This window comes from Dipteris shenzhenensis, chromosome 27, assembly GCF_047967505.1.
Source record: "Dipteris shenzhenensis isolate YYH24624 ecotype China chromosome 27, Dip_SZ_1.0, whole genome shotgun sequence".
Taxonomy (NCBI): domain Eukaryota; kingdom Viridiplantae; phylum Streptophyta; class Polypodiopsida; order Gleicheniales; family Dipteridaceae; genus Dipteris; species Dipteris shenzhenensis.
In genome coordinates, this window is record NC_141622.1 from 45,482,201 (window position 1) to 45,504,420 (window position 22,220).

Here is a 22,220-nt window from a genome sequence, read left to right on the forward strand (position 1 = left end):
AAAACAAAGATGATGGCAGTCTATACCAATCAGCCAGAACATCCCCCTGAGATCACATTTGATGGACAGATTATTGAGTATGTCAGCACCTTCAAATACTTAGGGGTTGATATCCAGGCAGATCAGAGATGGTGGCAATGTAAACACAAAAGAATGGACACTGGCTGGGGGAAGTACTACCGCAAGCACACTGACACCAGGAACTGAAAAATTCAAAATGTATTGTTTGATGCATATGTAGTACAGACAGTATTATATGGAGTGGAAGTATGGGGAGGCAGTATTTCAGCCTCTACATGGAATGATATTGAGAAAATGCAAAAGGCTTTCTTACAACACCACCTTGGTGCCAAACCCACTACTCCATACTCAGTACTTCTGTTGGAAACGGGAAGGAGGCCGATTGAATTTCATGCACTGATCAGAGTTATGCAATACCTAATAGAGGTGCAGCAAACGCAACCTGATAGGTTGCCTCATAAAGCATGGAATGCTAGCACAAAGCTTCAAAAGAACCACAAAAGTAAGATCATCTGTATAGGATGGGCAACCGACATAAGAAAATGGTTCAACAGATGGAAAGTGGAAGCATATTTGACCATGCCGCCTGAAAAGGTCACCATGCAAGAGTTTCAACTGTCTTTACTGAGCACTTTGCAAACTCACTAGTTGGCAAGTGAAAAGAGGGTAAAGCTGGAATATTACTAAGACAACATAGATCCCACATGTTGGTCTACATACATGTCCATAGAGACTCATGCTCAGCCTTATATTAGCACACCTATCCCCCTTCTATATCGCAGAAACATAGCTAGGTTTCGTACCAAATCTCATACATTTGCAATTGAGAAGGGAGCTTGGATGCATCAGCCCAGACATACTAGAGTCTGTACCCTTTGTGACATGCAGACAGTTGAGACGGAGGCACATGTGGCTCTACAGTGCCCCCGATATGCACATATCAGGGAGGACTACCAGCAGATACTCGAGGACTCCGCTCAGCTGACATCAGTTCTCTCTACCGCCTCTCCGGTAGCATTGGGATCTTTTGTCACTCGTCTTTTTACCTGGCGTCAAGAACTCAGACTCCTAACCCCTCTCCTTGAGGAAACTCTATTTGACATTGTATTGAGACGGGTCCCATGGGTCATTTTTGGCCCCCCGAGGACGTTAATAGACTCTACTTCTACTTCTACTTCTCCCTCCCTCCCTCCCTCCCTTCCTCTCTCTCTCTCTCTCTCTCTCTCTCTCTCTTCGCACCCGATCACACCAGCTGCAGACTGAAATAGGAGGATGGAAAGATATGCCAAAAGAGAGCAGAATATGCCAATTATGTGACCAGGGAATGGCAGAAACTGAAGAACACATGGTAATGATATGCCCTTACTATACTCACATCCGGAAAGCATTTAGCTCTCTTCTCGAGGGACATAACAGACTGGCTGATATGCTACATAGTGGGTCACCCCCGACTTTATGAACGTTTGTCTATAAGCTTTTCAAGCACAGGAACTCACCTAAGACATAAAGGTAGTTTCTCTTAATACCCTCCCCTCCAAGGGAGGAGTCTTTGTGTACGAGGATTTTGTATTGCTCAGTCCCATAGGCCGATTTTTTGGTCTTCAGAGGACGATAATATATTCTTCTTCTTCTTCTTCTCACCTGTCAGCCTCAACCTCAACCTCTTCGCCCGTCACCTCAGCCTTGTCACCGTCCATCGTCAACTCCACAAGCGCCGCCAACACCGCACCAATTAACCTAACCTAGGTTAACTCTGACCTAATCGAACCTTGACAAAGGTTGACCCAAACCAGGGTTAACCCCTAGTTGGGCTGAACCCCCGCCTAGCTAGGGAGTTAGCTCAGCCAGGGGGGCAGCAGAAGATATGGCCAACAAGGAATGGCTGAGCCTCTCCTCGAAGTCTCCCCCCTCAACCCCAATCATTTCAGGCAACAGGTCCCGATACGCCACTGTTGCAACTATGACACCCTCTCCGTATGCACATACATACCTACGAGGAGGTCTGGACCGACCCATCATTGGGCACCATGAACAGATTTTTTATCTACAAGAGCAAGTAAGAGAGTTAAAGATGCAATTGGCAGATGCAATAGCTAGAATTCAGGTTCTAGAAGGACCTGGCAAGTAGGCAGTCATCGATGAGGTTGTAAAATCTTACAAGGCTTCCCCCCCTACCCCCCAGCTAGTCTCCACAGTCAAAGACCTAGTTCACACTGAAGTACAAACCTCAAAGAAGGAAGTGATTGTGGAGTTCAATGCAAAGGTTAACATTCAGGAAGAGATTAAAGAACATACAGCTAGGCGTGATAACGCTTTGAAGATTAGAATAGGGGGACTCCCCGAAGGATGGTGCAAAGAGGAGGATTCTTTCAGCAACACCTTAGCACATATCAAAGCAACCATGCCTAATATTGATTGGATAGTTGATAAGGATGATGCTCTTGATGATGACGATGAACCCAGAGCAACTCGTATCTTACAGTCTAAAGGTCATGCTATCATTACACTAACTCACGGGATCTACGAGACAAGCTTCTCCGACAATCCTACAAGTTGAAAGGAACTAAGATATGGATAGCTGAAGAACTTACACGAGATCAATTAAAAAATAAGGCAGTGGAATTAGCTAAGGTCAAGGCTACAAGGAATGATGGAAAATGGGTAGTGTACCGTGAGGGCGTAGCACTCATTAAAGAGTTTAAATCCAAGCCAAAAGAGTCTCAATCTTAAACTGATGTATGGCCGATTATGTTTCTTTCCAAGTCATAATGTAGGTACTCTAAATAAATGGAGCTGCTTTATGCACTCCTTGGGAGCTACCCTCCCTAAGCTGATGTACTAATTGGTTTTCATGTTGTCCCATAGACTTCTTGGTCTTCCATGGACGTTAATAGACTTCCTTTCTTTCTTTCTTTCTTTCTCTCTCTCTCAGACCCTTCGGCCTGCACATGTACTTGGAGCTCTGGTTCTGAGCAGTACTTGATTGCTCTTTTCCTACTATTTTGTACTAGCTTTTTGCATTTTTAGCACTTAGCACTCAGCAAGGGCCTTAGTGAGCCCTTTGCTTCAGCCCACAGTGACTAGTATGGGTTACATATATTTTGTACCTTGTCTCATAGACCCGCAAGGTCTCCTAAAGACGTTTAATACACCTCTCTCTCTCTCTCTCTCTCTCTCTCTCTCTCTCTCTCTCTCCATTAGCCCCCCGCTCTACCTCCGTCAGCCCCCGCTCCACCTCCCTCAGCCCCCGCTAGCTCCCCGCTCCACCTACGCTAATCCCCCGCTAGCCCCCCGTCAGCCCCCGCTAGCCTTGCGCTAGCCCTCCGTCAGCCTCCGCTCCACCCTTGTTCGTCCTCTTTCGTAGCAGCAGCAGTGGTTCGAGGAGCAGCTCGCCTTCTTTTCACGCAACCCTAGGATGGGCTGAACCCCTAGCCCAGCTTAGGGGTTAGCTTCAACAAAGGGGTTTTCTCAAATTGATGCAAGCCAATATGGAGTTTCCCAAGACGAAGTTGTTCGTCTCTACCCCGACCAGCAAGCCGAAGTTTCCCAAGACGAAGTTGTTCGTCTCTACCCCGACCAGCAAGCCTTCGTACTCCTCTGTTGCAGCAACACCTAGCCCCTATGCATTGACATTCAAAAGAAGGATTGGATCGGACCCACAGGAACAAATCTACTACCTGCAGCATGAAATTAGGAGCTCAGGCTTACAGTTGCAGCTCTTGCAAGTAAAGTGAAGGAGATGGAGAGCAAGGACAAGCAAGAGATTATTGCAGAGGTTATGGAAAAATGCAGCACATCCCCACCAACACCAACACTCATTTCTACAGTCAAAGAGATGACCAAGTACAACCGGAACTGAATTTAAACTGTGAAGCCAAGCTCTAAAACTGAATTTAAAACTGTCCACAGCTCTCCCTTCTCCAAAGCTCTCCCTTGATAGCAATACAACCGGAACTGAATTTAAACTGTGAAGCCAAGCTCTAAAACTGAATTTAAAACTGTCCACAGCTCTCCCTTCTCCAAAGCTCTCCCTCTCTCTGGACAAACACTAGGGCCCAGGACAAATTGTCGGGCTGGACCCCCCCGAAGGTCTTTATTACTTTTTGAAAAACTGTTACAAAAGTTCAGCAGGAAGCTGTCTCGTAACTCTCTCTCATAAAACGTCAAAAGAACTCTCTTTCTTACAAGAGCTTCAAGCCCCATTCAAATTGGCAACATGCCACTTGTCTAAAATCTAGACTAACTCTTATTACAAGCCACATAGGGCCATTCTGGAGTCTTCCAGGCTCTCGGTCACACGAACCGCTTCCTAGGTGCTTGTCAGGCTCCCATCTCGCTTAGGAAAATAATCCTTCCTAGTACCTGCAACAATTAATTAAAGCGCACCACCATGGTACCCATTAATTGTTAGCGCTTTGCATGCAAAATAACACACTGTGGACTAATCCTAGTCACGGTGGGCGTCCCCACTGAACACATGTGCACATCTAAACAAATATATATATAAATAAATATATATATATATTTTCTCTGGTTGACCGAGGTCAACACTCTTGATTATAATTAAAGAACTTCGACCAAAGGTCAAGGCGCTTTAATTATAGCCAAGTCTCTCCAACCGGAGTTGGCACATCTTGGTTAACCGGGGTTAACCCTCTTGGCGCATGCCAAGTCTTGTTGACCAAAGTCAACATTCTCTGACCGTAGTCAGGTTTACTTGACTGGAGTCAAGTATCTTTGACCGTAGTCAATGCTTTGACCATTAAAATAACTCTTTGACCGTAATTAACACATATAACATTCTTTAATTAAGATCAAATAAATGGTCAACTGTACTTTGACTTAGGATATTTACATTGTGGTGACATCCCCTCGGCTTCTATTCAGTTGACCTCAACTGAAAAGCTTCCTTGTAAACATCCAAAAGCTGTGGATGATCGGATAACATGTCTTCGTCCATCCACTTGGCATCTAATGCCGTATAATTCTTGAATTTTACAAGATACCTGTAAAATTCCTTACCCTGAGGGCCTTTACGTACAATATGGTACACAATTTGCTCTGGCTGAAGGACTTCCTCCAGGTCATCCACTTCTGGTGGATCCTCTGATACTGGTTCTGTAGGCTCTGGTCCTTGAAATTTCTTTAGAAGACTCACATGAAATGCGTTGTGAATCCTCCAATGCTCTGGCAATGCTAATCTGTATGCAACCTCATTTATTCTTTCTGTAACCCTGAAAGGGCCATAGTATCTGGGAGATAACTTTGCATACACTTTCTGTTTGCCTTTAAACTTGCGGAGCCTAGCTTTTTCAAACTTTAAAAGTACCCAGTCCCCTTCCTTGAGATCCAACTGTCTCCTATGTTTATCTGCAGCCCTTTTATGTTTCTCTTGAGACCTTTCAATTGCTGTCCGGACTTGGCTGTAAGCTGTCTGGAGGTCTCTTACAAACTGATCAGCTGCAAATATTTCATCTTTAGTCCTCAATATAGGTGGCAAAATCACCTTCCCATATATGACTTCAAAAGGGGCTTTCCCTGTAGAGCTATGTACTGTATTATTGTAAGCAAACTCTACTAACGGTAGGTACTTTTCCCAGTCTGAACTCTGGTCACCCACGTAGCATTTCAGCATATCCAAAATGGTAGAATTTGCTACTTCACTTTGACCATCTGTCTGGGGATGGAAAGAAGAAGAAAAATTCAGATTCGTCCCCATGTTATCAAATAAAGCTCTCCAGAATAGACTGGTCATTCTGGGATCTCGATCACTAACAATGGACTTAGGCATACCATGATGTTTAAAGATCTGTGCCATAAACAACTTAGCCATATGATCTGCCTTTATGGTTTTGCGAACCGGAAGGAAATGAGCTTGCTTGCTGAATCTATCAATGATAGTCCAAATCCCATCATTCCCTGACTTTGATCTCGGCAAATCAAAAATAAAGTCCATTGTAATATTTTCCCATGGTGCCTGAGGCACGGGAAGAGGCATAAGTAGGCCAGGTGCCTTCTGTCTATCATACTTCATTTTCTGACACGTAAGGCATTCAGTAACAAACTGATGTATATCTTTCCGCATTCCTGGCCAAAAGAAATACCTCTCTAGTGCTAGAGTTGTTGCTGTAATTCCTCTGTGTCCAGCATAGGGAGGTGCATGGCATTCCTCCAAAATCTTTTTCCTCATCTCCTGGATGATGCATAGGCAATCATCTTTCATTAAATAGCCATCTTTCAGGGAATAGTGACTGGTGGATTGCCCTTCTTGCATCTGCTGTAAAATTTCACCAAAATCAGAATCATGAGCATATTGTTCCCTCATGTCTTCCAGGTCCTGATGATAAGCAATAGTTACATTATTGACCTGGGGTCTTCGGGACAAGGCATCTGCCACTCTGTTCCGAATTCCTGGAGTATGGACAATCTGAAAATGATACATTGACAGCATGTTTGCCCATTTCATATGCTTCTCTGAAAGCTTGGTCTGAGTCAAAAAGTATTTCAGACTTTGGTGATCTGTTTTGACAGTAAAATCTGCACCCAAAAGATAGTGTTTCCATGTATGGATAGCATGAATTACAGCCAATAACTCTTTCTCATAGATTCCTAAATATCTTTCCGCATCCCGAAGTCGTCTGCTTTCATAGGCTACTACATGGCCATTCTGATGCAATGCAGCCCCAACACATTCTCCACAAGCATCACAATCCACATCAAAAGACTGATTCAGATCCGGAACTACCAGAATAGGCTCTGTAGTCAACTTTTCCTTGAGTGTATTGAATGCTTTCTTCTGTGATAATCCCCATGTGAAAGCTGCATTTTTCTTAGTGAGGTCATGTAATGGAGCTGCGATATCAGCAAAATGTCTGATAAATCTTCTGTAGTAAGAACACAAGCCTAAAAAGCTTCGAACTTCATGCACAGTTTTCAGCTCTGGCCATTCCTGAATGGCACGGATCTTCGCTGGATCCATTTGTATCCCATCCTTGGATATTATATGCCCCAGATAATGGATTTCTTCCAAGAAGAACTCACTTTTCTTGCTGTTTGCATAGAGCTGATGATTTCTCAGCTCTTGAAACACTATAGCAAGATGTTCTCTGTGGTCTTCCTCTGTCTTAGAAAAAACTAAGATATCGTCAAAGAAAGTACCCGTAAAATGCCTGTACTTCCGGAAGATACGATCCATCATTCTGTTAAATGTGGCTGGAGCATTTGTCAATCCAAAAGGCATCACTAAGTATTCATACAACCCGAATGTTGTGCGGAATGCTGTCTTATGCACATCCTGAGGCTGTATCCTCACTTGGTGGTAGCCACTCTTTAAGTCTATCCTGCTGAAAACTGAAGCTCCATTTAGCTGATCCAAGACATCATCAATACACGGAATAGGGAATCTATTCTTGATGGTCATTTTGTTCAGTGCGCGATAATCAACACACATACGGAATGAACCATCTTTCTTCTGTACTAACAGTACAGGGGAACAAAAAGGAGACGAGCTGGGCTGAATCAAGCCTTTGGACAGCAAGTCCTGTACTTGAGCCATAATCTCCTCTCTCTGAGTCGCACTGACTCTATAAGGGGGTCTGTTTGGTGGCTCACTACCAGGCATTAACTCTATCTGATGATCTTCTGGTCTCTCTGGGGGTAACTCCCCTGGCAAAACATCAGAAAAGCAATCTTTAAAGTTTACCAAAAACTGAAACTTATCTTTGTCTGCATCATTCATTTCAGCATGCATATCAGTCTCTTTTTCTTTTACAAAAACCATGTACGCAGAAATTGCAGACTTTATTGCTTTACTGCATGAAACATCAGATACAATGGGGATAGTGTCCCCTTTATTCCTGGCAATTACACGCTGATTTTTCCCCCTATGTACAAATTCCAGCACTCTTTCAGGAAGAGTCAACTTCACTGCCTTGCGGTGAAACCAAGGCATCCCCAAAACTACATCATAATGTTTCAGTGGAGAAATGAAGAAGTCTTCCTGATCCACATAACTCTGAATATGAAGACGGAGCTTCCCTATCAAGGGAGTAACTGGCACAGGATTCCCACAAAACATTTGATCGGCATCCAAAGCCCTGCCTAGCTCTTCCGTCTTTATTCCCAGCCTCAGGGCTAGATCCTCTGATATGAAATTATCAGTAGCCCCTGGATCAAATAAAATCAGCGCTTGCTGGTCTCTAACTTTGCCCCATGATAGCAGCAATTCTCGTTCTTCTGGGTTCAAAGCATGACCCAGTATATCAGGAATACCCCCCGCCATTGGCTTTTGCGGTCCTCGTGGCTTCTCTGCCTCTTTTCCCTTCGATGATGAAGGCTTTTCTGGGCACTGGGCAGCCACATGCCCCTCTTTACCGCACCTGAAGCATTTCCCATCTCTACGGAATTCCGCTATCTGTTCAGGGGTAAAATTAGATTTGCCTTTATAGGTCTTTGAGAACTGAGTACCCCTCGGCTTCTGAGACTGAAACCCTTTCTTTTCAGCCTTAGGGGACTCTTTCTTTTCTGATTTTTGAAAATCAGATTTCTTTTTATCAGCACGTCCTGCATGTAAGGATGGCACTGTAGATGGATCTTGTAGCGGTACAAGACTCGCTACTGAGGCTGAATGCATAAGATCTTGAATATTCTTTGCCCCCAAAGCATTCACTACTGCCTGAATTCTTGGAGTGAGACCTGCTCTGTACTTCCTCATCTGGGTACCTTTGGAGATCTTTTTGAACGGTGCAACCTGCAAATAAGCATCCCAGAACTTTTGGTTGTACCCATCCACTGTATCTCCTGCATCCATGTGCAAGCTGTCCCAGTCTTGAAGAACATGGTCTCTGAACTGTTTAGGCATGAACTGCTGGTAGAAGGCTTTCTTGAAGCCCTTCCACTTTCTTGGGGCTGACCCATCTGTAGTCAGTGCACTCCACCATGCACTAGCCGTTGCTGTTAAGTGTAAGCTGACCATTCTTAATTTGGAGGATTCTGAAAATTTCTCTGTACCAAATGCAGCATCAAACTGTCTGATAAACTGCAATGCTTTGTCTGTATGACCATACTGTCCATTGTAGGTCATAAACTTGACAGATTTTCCTCCCTCTTTAAATTCCTTGGTCGCTTTGGAAGACTTTCTCTTCCCAGACTTCTCGTGTTTCCTTCTTTTCCTGGATGGTTTATCTGATAAGGAAGAAGAAGACACAGAAGTCGAACTCGAGGTAGACGGTAATGGACTAGGAGATCGGTGACGATGCCTCGATCTCTTTTTACTATGGGACCGTCTCCTATGAGATCTATGAGATCTCTCTCTCTCAGACTGTACACGGGAGTGTGCCTCTGGCATTGGCACGTCATATACTGGATCAGGCATAGCCTCTGCTGGAAACAAATGCTGAGCCCTGGGATCCCTTTTAAGATTTTCCAGTTCTTGTATACGAGTGCGTACCATTTGTTCAAATTCTTGTTGAGTTTGTGGCACATTCCTCTGTCTTGGATGCTCATCCCTATCTTGAGAATCCCACTGGATAGGTGATTGATCCATATTCTGAGATCTGCAGATTTCTCACACAGTGCGGGTAACTGATGCACACTACCTTTGCTTTTCCAACAGAAAAAGTACCTCAACAAGAGGTGTTTTGCATTCACAATCTATGCCAGTACTGACTGTCAGTTCAAGGCATGTACCCACACAATTGCCAAAGCATCATCAACTATGTTGCCCTTTTCTGGCTGCTGCAGATGGCTTCAAAAGGCATCTGTTTTTCCCTCTTTTTACTGCTCAAAGGCATGCATTCTCCTTTTTCTGCAAATTTCTGTTTTCTCTGCTTTTCTCTGGTTTTCTGCTACTTTTCTGACAGTAAAAGCCTGACAGGCAGGAGAAAATTGATAGCCAAAACTGTCTCTGCAACTGTCTCTTTTTTTTTTTTTTTTTTTTTGTGAAAACAGTAACCAGATGGAGTGATTGTTAGTTAGTCTAACCAGACTAACTGGTTCTGGTTACACCAACCAAACTGATCTGGTTAGGCCAGATTAACTGGACCAGAGTTGAACTGACTGGACACTGGTTCAACTAACCAGAGTTAACTGACTGCAGTTGACTTAACCAGGGTTTCACTAACCACAGGTCAACCAACCAGGGTTTAACTGTACCAGGGTTAACTTAACCACTGGTCTGCCAGGCTGGCTGCCACGTCAGCATCTTGCAAGACCTCTGCCACGTGTCCTGCACCACGTGTCCCACGCCACGTCAGCTCTGAGCTGGATGCCACGTGTACTGCCACGTCATCAGCCTGCACATGCTGCCACGTCAGCACCCACGCGTGCCTGCCACGTCAGCTCTGTGTATGCCACGTGTGCTGCGCCACGTGTCCCGTGCCACGTCAGCGCCACGTCAGCGCCTGCAAACCTGCCTAAACTTTGGTCATGGTCTGTTCGTCGTCGCGCGTCGCGCCTTGGTGACCATCAGTCGTAAGTTCGCACAGGAGTGGTATTTCACAACTACCTCCACGCCTCTTTTCGCAACGCACGCTACAGCGCCTCTGTCACCTGCGAAAATCTCCACGGCCAGACCATATGTGGCGAAACTACATCTCCTGATAGTTTGTACTTGCAACTTGACGCATAGCATCGGAAGCTCCAGGCGATGGACAGACTGACAACGAGTTCTCCGTATAAAATCCCGTAACTAATGCTTGCGTCGATTGCTTGTACTACTAAAATCAGATTCGCTCAGGCTTTTTTTTTTTTTTCGTCAATTTTGGCGACTGATATACTTGCGCCTGCAAGTCACGCGTACCCCGTACCAATACAAGGTCACGGTGGGTCCATGATTTCTTTCTCTCCTTGTCTCTTGGATCGTCACAGTTTGAAGAAACTGTGAAGCCAAGCTCTGATACCAATACAACCGGAACTGAATTTAAACTGTGAAGCCAAGCTCTAAAACTGAATTTAAAACTGTCCACAGCTCTCCCTTCTCCAAAGCTCTCCCTTGATAGCAATACAACCGGAACTGAATTTAAACTGTGAAGCCAAGCTCTAAAACTGAATTTAAAACTGTCCACAGCTCTCCCTTCTCCAAAGCTCTCCCTCTCTCTGGACAAACACTAGGGCCCAGGACAAATTGTCGGGCTGGACCCCCCCGAAGGTCTTTATTACTTTTTGAAAAACTGTTACAAAAGTTCAGCAGGAAGCTGTCTCGTAACTCTCTCTCATAAAACGTCAAAAGAACTCTCTTTCTTACAAGAGCTTCAAGCCCCATTCAAATTGGCAACATGCCACTTGTCTAAAATCTAGACTAACTCTTATTACAAGCCACATAGGGCCATTCTGGAGTCTTCCAGGCTCTCGGTCACACGAACCGCTTCCTAGGTGCTTGTCAGGCTCCCATCTCGCTTAGGAAAATAATCCTTCCTAGTACCTGCAACAATTAATTAAAGCGCACCACCATGGTACCCATTAATTGTTAGCGCTTTGCATGCAAAATAACACACTGTGGACTAATCCTAGTCACGGTGGGCGTCCCCACTGAACACATGTGCACATCTAAACAAATATATATATATATTTTCTCTGGTTGACCGAGGTCAACACTCTTGATTATAATTAAAGAACTTCGACCAAAGGTCAAGGCGCTTTAATTATAGCCAAGTCTCTCCAACCGGAGTTGGCACATCTTGGTTAACCGGGGTTAACCCTCTTGGCGCATGCCAAGTCTTGTTGACCAAAGTCAACATTCTCTGACCGTAGTCAGGTTTACTTGACTGGAGTCAAGTATCTTTGACCGTAGTCAATGCTTTGACCATTAAAATAACTCTTTGACCGTAATTAACACATATAACATTCTTTAATTAAGATCAAATAAATGGTCAACTGTACTTTGACTTAGGATATTTACATTGTGGTGACACCAAGACTCAGGTTAGCTCAGCCAAGGAAGAGATGGCTATTGTGGCCAGCAATAAAATTAATAAAGCAGATGTCTATGCAGAAGTTAAAGAGCAGGAAGCGGTGGTACATAACAAGAAGATACTACGCATTCAGGGGTTGCCCAAAGATTGATGTGGCAGCTCTAGTGAGGAAGTAGCTCTCACAAAAGATGAGAAAATAATATGCCTCAAGAAGAATATACCTCAAACTGAATGGAATGAAAACCACATTAGCTACATCGCTCAGAAGGGAACACAAATGCAGGTTTATTTCAATAAAAGAATAGAGAGAGTCAATATCCTCCGACAGACAAATAAGCTTAAGGGTACAAAGATATGGATATCTGAGGAGCTCACTCCGACTCAGCTCAAACAAAGAAATAGTGAACTCACCAAAGTCAAGGACGCACGTAAAGCTGGAAAATGGGCAGTATATCGAGATGAAATAGCATTAATCCCAGATTCATATCTAATCCTAAAGACCCTTCGTCTTAAACTAATGTAATGAAGGCCTTCTTGATATAGGACTACAACTTAGAATTGTACTTTAATAAGCTCGAGCTGAGTTGCCATGTGCGCTCCTCGACCCTCTTTGGTTTATCCAGATGATGTAAAGGTTTATGTTTTGCTCTTTGTCCCATAAGCCCGTGAGGCTTTATGCGCACATTAATCTCTCTCTCTCTCTCTCTCTCTCTCTCTCTCTCTCTCTGTGACCTGGTTGGCATAGACAAAACTTCTTGTGAAGCTCAATTTCTATCGGGACCACTACCTATGCATCTCCAAGGAGGGTTTCGTTATCCCACCAAGGTACACTCAAATCCACCTACCAAGGAGGGCTTCGTTATCCCACCAAGGTACACTCACTCAGGATTGATATTGGTCAGTATCGAGAGTGGACAAGCAGATGAAGATCCCTAGAGAGAGCCGTATCTGCACATTATGTGATCGGCATGAGGTGGAGTCAAAGGAGCACTTCACCTTCCGGTGCCCAGTCTACTACAAGATCCGTGGACGATACCACTGTCTTTTCAGAGACAGATTCAAGGGCCTCTCCAAACTACTCTCATACCCAAATCAGAGGCGCCTAGCCGCTTTCATTCACAAGGCGGTCCAACATAGAGATCATCTCATCAGATCACGGAGATAGGAGCGGGAGGCCTTGCCTGATCCAACCCAGAGTATGATTACAAAGTTCTTCCAGTTAGAGCATGTTGCCCCCCTTAACCATAGATACCAAGAGAGGCAGAGATTCCAAGATCGAGATGTGGCACACTCGACAAAGGATAGATGCACAGATCACTCGCTAACATTTCTTCTATTTTCAGACCTAGGGTACGACCGACCGGGGTTACTGTGGAGCTCGTCATGCGTAGAGTAGCTACCAGGAGGGTACAACGGACCCCTCACTCAGATAGCAGACACAAATCTATTGCGAGCTTCTTGCCTACACTGCCTAGTCTGTCATTGGCAGTACCTTGACGTATTAATACCTTGTGTATGCTGCATTGTATTGTACTGTATTGGATCAAACTGCATCTACCATGATGATGATGATGCTAGGGATGTCCATGACTATGATGACATGTATGATGATATCATTCACTATGTCTACACCGGGTTTATTCTCTAGCATGGGTTAGAATGCTCGCTTACTAGCTCCACCCTTTTGCTCATTGTATCAAATTTTCTATCAGTCTCATAGACCCATCAGTCTTTAGCAGAATTCAATAAACTCTCTCTCTCTCTCTCTCTCTCTCTCTCTCTCTCCTCCATTGTCCATACCACAACATGTCGACCATCGGTTGTCGTCTGTACCACAGCCCGTCGCCCGTCCCGTCGTCATCGTCGCTCGTCCCGTTGTCATCGTCGCCCCAACCGCCGCCTGCTCGGCCTACCTACCTATCTAACCTACCTACCTATCTAACCTATCTACCTACCCATCTAACCTACCTACCTATCTAACCTATCTACCTAGCTAACCAGCTAGCAGGGCCGCCACCAGAAGCCAGCAGCCCCCAACAGCCGTTAGCCGTCAGCCACCAGTCCCCTGCGTCCCATCTCAACAACAAAAACCACCCCTTAATTTTTGTCAAACAACTAACCCTAACCCTAACCCCAAATTGGGCTAAATCCCAAACCCATCCCGAGAGTTAGGTTCTGCTAGGGGGTTCTACATACAGCCAATTATGGACTGGCCTACCCTCTCCTCCAAGTCCCCCTCAACTCCTTCAACCTCCATCACGACTCGGTACTCTGCAGTTGCAGCCATGACACCCTCTCCATATGCACGCAATTATCAACAAGAAGGCTCAAACGACCCATCCTTGGGCAATAGGATCAGATTTTTTATCTACAGCAAGCAGTGAGAGAGCTACGATTGGAACTGGCAGAAGTAAAAGCTCAACTTCACATTCTGGAAGGGCCTGGTAAGTAGGCATTAATTGATGAGGCTGTAAAATCTTGTAAAGATTCCCCCCCTACCCCGCCGCTAGTCTCTACAATCAAAGATCTTGTTCACATTGAAGTACAAACTGCTAAGAAGGAAGTAATTGTAAAAGTGGATACCAAAGCAAGTAAGTCTAATATTCAAGCAGAGATTACAGAACATGAAGCTAGATGCGATAATGCGCATAGGGGGACTTCTAGAAGATTGGTACAAAGAGGAGGACACCTATAGTGAAATATTAACAAAGATCAAAGCGGGCTTGCCCAACATTGCATGGACGGATGATGATGACTCCAGGCCCGCTGCTATTATGCACTACAAAGGTCAAGCAATCCTTACACTGAAGTCAAAAGATATGCGAGAATCAAGCTTCTTCGACAATCTTACAAGCTGAAGGGTACCAAAGTACGATAGCTGAGGAGCTTAAACAAACTCAACTCAAGAATAAGGCAACTGAATTAGCTAAAGTCAGGGTTGCCAATAAGGATGGAAAATGGGCAATTTACCATCAAGGCGTAGCCCTAATCAGAGAGTTTAAATCAAAACCAAAAGACTCTCAGTCTTAAACTGATGTATGGCTGATTACTCTTTCAGACTATTATGTAGGTACTCTAAATAAATAGGGGTTGCTTTTGCACTCCTTGGGAGCTGCCATGCGCCCTCCCTAAGGCAGATGTACTAGAGGGTTTCTTGTTGTCCCATAGACCTTTTGGTCTCTAGTGGACGTTAATAGACTCTCTCTCTCTCTCTCTCTCTCTCTCTCTCGTATCGTTGATTGGTATGTAGGGAGAAATAGAACTTTATTTGCCGAAATGAGGAGGAACTACTAAACACCTTGTTTAGTAACAACTCTACGGACTTTTGGCGAAGATTTCTAGAAAGGCGATCCCCTTTACCCCTCACCGACAAGGTCTGGTATGATTATTCATGCACACTATACGACATCCTGAATCAGCCAGCTCCTGACCTCTCATATACACCCCACCCCACTTCCTGCACACTCTTCACTAAGGAAGGATGCTGTGATGAAGCTTCATAATGGCCGAGCGAAAGATCATGAGGATCTATGCACTAAATTCATTCCATATGGGATTAATATCCTAGCCCCGATCCTTGAGGCAGGGGATCCCATTAGCCCGAGGAACTACAGGACCATTATGATCGGGCATGTCATTGCCAAGATTTATGCATCAGTGCTTGATTCTGAGGTCATCCGATTTGCAGAGATGTAGATGGGCAGGCCCAATTCTGACATTATCATGGGGCCATGGATCGCATTCTCACACTCAGATGTATGAATTTTGGCGACCGTAAATAAATACCCATCCAAAGAAATCTATCCTCTTGGCCACAGTACCACATAAAGGGACAATGGCATTCTAAATGAGCAAGTGCATCTAGAAACATCCATAAACATGACAAGCAGGCTTATCCTCATCAGAGTCACCCCATAAGGTCAAAAACCATGAGCTCCTACAATTAAATTTCCGGATTGTCTATCCTTGCTCAGAAATCAGATCATGTATTCTTATAGTGATCGCTTCACCACTTCTACACCTATCAAAGTTCCTGGACCAGAATTGTCTGTGAGTATGCCTGGACAAGATGTTCAAGCTTAAATGAAGATGCCCGATTGCTCTAAGAGAGTGTTTCCTAAGGAAACTGTTACGTGACACAAAGAACTATAGTTTGTCACGATACCCCTGCATAGTACTTCATTTTCCTTAAAATAGTTGCTGTTTGTTGCAATTTATTATTCTACAAAATACTGTGATGTTTCTCATGTTCAAATTTGGCGTTCAGAACCCCCAAGGTTTTGTTGCATAGAATAGATGAATTTATTCCTTTCTCTATGGGTACATTATATAGATCAGAGCTCATGAAAGAAGTGCATGATACACAAACACACTGCATGAATGCATGTACAAAAATCAAGTTATCTAAAACACTAAATTCACTTTCAACCTTTTCTCAGTCCTCCGATTGCATGTGGGCATTCGCTTTGAGGATTGTCTGCACCTGAACTTCTCCTCAAAATACCATCTTCTCCTTTCTTCTGAAATTTTCTGCATGCAGGAATGTCCTCACTCACTTCTTGTTGCGGCATGCTATCTGATTGCATTGCTTTGACTGGACATTGTTGGTCACATGAAGAGCTTGGTCTCTGCATTGCATGTGTAGCAGGGCCACATGTGCAATTTCATATTAGACAAAAATTAGCTAACAAAATCTAGTGTGCACGTGTGTGCAGGGGTCCTTACTTGAGTGCAGGAGGAAGGCAAGAAAGGGAAAAGAGGGTGGGGGGCGGGGGCCGGTTGGGATGATTGTAGCATTGAGCCAATGACCAAAGAACCATGCAAGGGGGAGAGAGAGAGAGAGAGAGCATGACTTACACACGGAAGCTGTTCACAGCTCACAAGAAGAGATAACATGCAATTTATACCTTCTTGGGTGGTTTCTTTGACTGAAGCAGTATCTACATTACTCCAGACCAAATAACAGGCACAGCTCAAAAAAAGAGAGAACGTGCAACTAATACCTTCTTGGGTGGTTTCTTTGATTTGATTGTGAAGAACGTCTCGATCGTTTGAGTTGAATCAATCGTTGGACTGCATATTGCAAAGGTCGTTGATTAACAAACTGATGAGCTGAGCTAGATGTAAAATCGCCATTGGCCTAGCAACGCAACGAACTATTCTTTTGCAAGACTAAAATAACTGGCAGCAAGAGTGAATTCTAATATCCCAGACCTGCGGGCCAACAGAGCTAGTGGCTTGCCACAAAGTTGAGAAAGATTCTTGAAAAGTTTGGATTGCGAAATGTATACAGCCGCATCAAGGCCGGGAACGTAAAGCAGCACAAATTTCGAAATCAGGGGCTTGTTCTGCATTTTCAAGGGTTAGTCTATTCAGAAACTCCTTTCCAATCAGCTAAAAGGAATCCCACAAACAATAACGGAAAGAGCTCATTTTGGAACTCCTCACTAATCAGCCAAAAGGAATCCCACAAGCAGAAATGGTTATGTTCTCGACGTAAATTCACCTTGATGAACACCCAACTTGGCATGGTTCCATCGGCGAGTACCCACCTCACAAGCCCTTGTATATCCTGCCACAATCTGTATTTTAAAGGTGACCATAAGGAAAAAATCAAAACGAAGGTGCGTGCTTTTCAAATTGCTACCTCCAAGGATATGGTTTTCCCACTGTCGGGAGCTTGAAAAGAAATTTCTGGGCGCGCCTACAAACAAATCCAAGCTTCATCAATAATTCTAAAGCTAAGTCAGATTGAAAGCTTAGGCATCGCGCTTTAGGCCTCGAGCCTGTTGCAAAGCGCTGTTCTAATAACAAACCAAGGTGCTGCAAGAGATGATACGATTGTATTTTCACGATCAGTACCTCTGGACCATAGACATCGTAAAAGCCTTCTCTGCTTTCTGTGTTCTCAGGCAGAACGGCACTCATTGTAGTGGCAAAACTATGTAAGCGAAGGAAGATTCAGAAGAGAAGCCATTAACGCCAAACTCAAACAGATGTTTCCCGGCAGGATTCAAAGATTCACAAAACCTTAAATTGAGAAGAAACTACTATGATTAAGTAGGCAATTGAGACGAAACTAGTATTATGATTAGGTAGGCAATTGAGAAGAAACTAGTATATGATTAGGCAGCCTCTCATAAGGATTTACAATGATTAGGTAGGCAATTGAGAAGAAACTAGTATAGGATTAGGTAGCCTCTCGTTGCAGACCGAGCGAGAGAAAGGAAAGGCCTCACCTGTGTGTCCTCTGATAAGCATGTGACTAGAGCTCCCTACATATAGCGCTGAAACTCCTCTGACCCATCTGTCTCTAAGAAACCCAATCTCTGCATAGTGCCCTCTAAGAAGGACCATCCCACCCTATCGTAGGCCTTCTCAAAGTCCAAGAGAAGAATGGCCAACGGTTGTGATGCCTCCCTAGACCAATCCACTGCCTCCCATCATGTGAAGATGTTGTCCAAGATGTTGCACTCCTGGACGAACCCAGTCTGTGTGTTGTGGATTGTGTTGGTAAGATGAGGCCATAACTGCAAACTCAAGACCTTGGCAAGGATCTTGTATGGAGTATCAACAAGCAGAGTGATCAGTCTCCAGTGTCGGATGTCTGACCTATCTTCCCCTTTTGGGATCAAACAAATCCACCCCTTGCTCAAGGATTGAGGGAGAAAGCCTGTATCAAAAATCTCCCGACAAGCTAAACAGAAAGGGATGGAAATAATCTCCCAGAAGTTTCAGAAGAAGGCCGGATTCAAGCCATCCTCACTCGGGCACTTCTGGGTCGGGAGAGCCTTGAGGGCTTCCTAGAGCTCCTCATCTGTGAAAGGCTCCTCAAGTCTGCTACATAAATCTTGCGCGACTATTGGCTCTTTCCCACAGCTTCCGCAAGAAGAGCAGGGTATTCTCAATATGTAGGGTTCTGAGGCTTTTTGTCACCTACAGATATATCAAGGTTGTCGTTTGTAGTATACGTGTAGCTTAGGACCTCGAGTCATATTTCGTTGAGAGACGTAGGCTTAAGTGTGGTAAGCAAACATAGTGCATGCATGTGTAAAAGGATTGTGCATCATCGTGGTTGAGGTAATGAAGGCTTCGCCTTCATTGGGAGTTGAGGGGTTTATGAGGAGTTTAAGGGTTAGAGGGAAGTTCAGGGTTTAGAATGAGGTTCTAAGGTTTAGAAAGCGGTTCCAGAGTTTAGAAGAGGTTCAAGGGTTAGAAGGAGGTTCCAAGGTTTAGGATAGAGTACATGGTGAAGAACTCATCTCCCTCGTAGATCATGGAGGTTAAGTGTTGAGGAACTAAGGGTTTAGGGGGAGCATAGGAGTGGGAGAGGAAGAAGGTGTAAGAGCATGGGAGAAAGAAGAGAGAGAAGGGAAGAGGAGGAGGGAGGAGGAGGAGGAGAAAGGAGGAGGAGGAGAAGGGAGGAAGAGGAGGGAGGAGGAGAGGGAGAGGATGGGTTGCAACGTTGGAGGAGAGGGGAGGAGGAGTTGCAAGGTTAGGACATGCTTTTGGACGTGGAGTGCAAGGAAGCATGGACACTTGAGACAATTGCTTGGAATACCAAAGTAGAACTCAACACAATGCTTCAAAGAGTGTGGGCTTCAGTCCATTATGGGGTATTTATACAAGTTGGAGAGCTTTTCTCTCTGCATGTAGGAATTGTAAGACATTCTCTCTCTACATGTAGAACTTGCATATAGAATTTGCAAGTTGCATGTAGAACTCGCATGTACCATGTTGCATGTAGGAGTTGCATGTAGGAATCGCATGTAGGAGTTGCATGTAGGAGTTGCATGTAGAACTCGCATGTAGGACTTGCATGTAGAAGTTGCATGTAGGAATCGTATGTAGAACTTGCATGTGGAACATGCAAGTTGGATTTCTAAGAGGGATTATTTATAGCCTTGGTACAAGTACAAGCGGAGCTTTGCCGCTACTCTACACACACATTGTGTACCACCTAAGTTCATGTTGGCACAGAGACAACATACTCTCGGATCCATTTTATTACCCGTCCTCGGGTTATGGCTTATTGCAAGCACATAGCTGGGTTGTCATGTCTTTAGTCCAGTGGATGTGGAACTTGTGTCGTGCCAGTCGATCCTATTGTAAAGCCTTGGCACCATACAATTTTTGCTCAGTTTCAAGGTAGCATGTATCCACCATTTGTTTGAATAGAGATATGTGGCGTGCTTCTAAGAAGATCACTCTTTGATAGAGCCGGCTTGTAATCTGAGCATCGACCCGTTCATTGGGATTGAAACTGATTGGAGGCAAAGGGCTATCGAGGTAACATGGGACTTCCAGAATGTATTACAATGTTTTGCAGAAGATAGCACTTAGGCGAAGGAAGCGATCGATATCATTGTGCCTTGGATATTCCATTCTACACTAGAGTATGGTTCGATCATTGGCCAATTAATGGTGTGACCTTCATCCAAAGTATGTACGTTGGCTTCCCATTTTTTATGTCGTGGAACTGCATAGAACTTGGGATGGGTTCTGAGACATGGAGGTGCACGTAGGTACTCTTTCAAGAAGATTACATCAAAGAGCTTGGGACGGCGCCAATGGAGGGAAGAACTGGGCAAATGGTTTGAGCAGCTTGGTAATCCTCGAGGGTAGAATTAGCAAGGAAAGGGAAGAAGCTATGTGTGAGGGGTTCGTAAGTTTGTGACTGTTGGGTTAGTTGAAAATGGTGAGAGGCATGAGCAAAGAGACGATGGAGAGAATAGATGTTAGGATGGAGCTCGGGGAAGGTTAAGAGGGTGGCAGCAGCAAGGGTAAGTGAGGTTATGAGGTTGGCAGAGAGAATGGTTCCGACACTTCTCTTTGCTAGTGCAATGGGATCATCAGTTGCATGGGTGGGATGTCAGTTATGTCATGCCTTGCAAATAATAACGATGGCCTTTGTAGCAATGGCAACAAACTAGCAATAACCCTGAGGGGAGGACTACCCATGAGGCATACATATGCAATGAAAGCATCTGTCCTGAGTGCTATAAACCTGGCATGTGTAGACAGGTAGAAGATATTTTTCTCATCTTCGGACAAGTCTTGGCAAATTATGCGTAGAGTTTCGGTCCCTATGGAACGTTCTCATTGATTGTTGGATGCTTGCGAGGAGGACTTTTCTTGCTGTGGCTTCCCCTTGGAAGTGTCCTCCTGCAATGCCTTCATGAACTTCACTCAACATTGGCATGATCTCATGAGGCATTACACATCTTCTTAATACCTAGTCCTTGCCCATCTTGTACAGTTGTCCTACAATGAGTTGATAGGATGCAACCTTTAGAATTAGTTTTGTGGCATCTACTGCTTTCATTTCAGGGGGTGGTCTTCCTACCATGAAGGACCCAATGATATCTCCACACCACTCTAGAACAGCATCTATTTGAAATAGTGTGGCATCTAGTAAGTCATCTTCTACTCTAGTGGCTTCTTCTCCCAACTTAACACGAGACATGTGATTGGCAATGTAGTGTTGGGCACCTTTGTGGACCACTATTTTGAAGTTGAATTCTTGAAGCAAGAGGAGCCATCTAGTTATTCTTCCTGTTGTACACGCACGGTTCACAAGAGGAGATAGAGCATGCAAGGAGGGAGAGAGAGAGAGAGAGAGAGAGAGAGAGAGAGAGAGAGAGAGAGAGCAACAAGGATTATATATTTAATAAAAATTAAATAATATATAGTATAAACTATATTATATATTTTAAATAATATAACACACACACACACATATATAATATATATATATATATATATATACATACATATATATATATATATATATATACATACATACATACATATATATGTATGTATGTAATTATGTAGAGAGAGAGAGAGAGAGAGAGAGAGGGAGGGAGGGAGGGAGAGAGAGAGAGGTGTGCAACAAGGCATTATATTATATATTTATTATACTGAGTGGAGGCAAATGGCTATCGAGGTAACATGGGACTTCCAGAATGTATTACAATGTTTTGCAGAAGATAGCACTTAGGCGAAGGAAGCGATCAATATCATTGTGCCTTGGATATTCCATTCTACACTAGAGTATGGTTCGATCATTGGCCAATTAATGGTGTGACCTTCATCCAAAGTATGTACGTTGGCTTCCCATTTTTTATGTCGTGGAACTGCATAGAACTTGGGATGGGTTCTGAGACATGGAGGTGCACGTAGGTACTCTTTCAAGAAGATTACATCAAAGAGCTTGGGACGGCGCCAATGGAGGGAAGAACTGGGCAAATGGTTTGAGCAGCTTGGTAATCCTCGAGGGTAGAATTA

At 44.2% G+C, this 22,220-nt stretch overlaps 1 protein-coding gene across 3 annotated transcripts in view; it reads right to left on the bottom strand.

The window, feature by feature from the left end:
• The window catches only part of LOC147884379 (Polynucleotidyl transferase, ribonuclease H-like superfamily protein), a 67,895-nt gene extending 49,921 nt beyond the window's left edge, over positions 1-17,974 (bottom strand). For all 3 annotated transcript variants that reach the window (XM_087398814.1, XM_087398815.1, XM_087398813.1), the window contains exons 1-6: positions 17,793-17,974; positions 17,578-17,634; positions 17,437-17,502; positions 17,145-17,278; positions 16,934-17,003; positions 16,360-16,558 (exon numbers count right to left, since the gene is read on the bottom strand). In XM_087398814.1, the coding sequence (XP_087254940.1) occupies positions 16,360-16,558; positions 16,934-17,003; positions 17,145-17,278; positions 17,437-17,502; positions 17,578-17,634; positions 17,793-17,858 (592 nt within the window). In that variant the 5' untranslated portion in view covers positions 17,859-17,974. The remainder of the gene's footprint in view (positions 1-16,359; positions 16,559-16,933; positions 17,004-17,144; positions 17,279-17,436; positions 17,503-17,577; positions 17,635-17,792) is intronic.
• Positions 17,975-22,220: the final 4,246 nt, after the last annotated feature.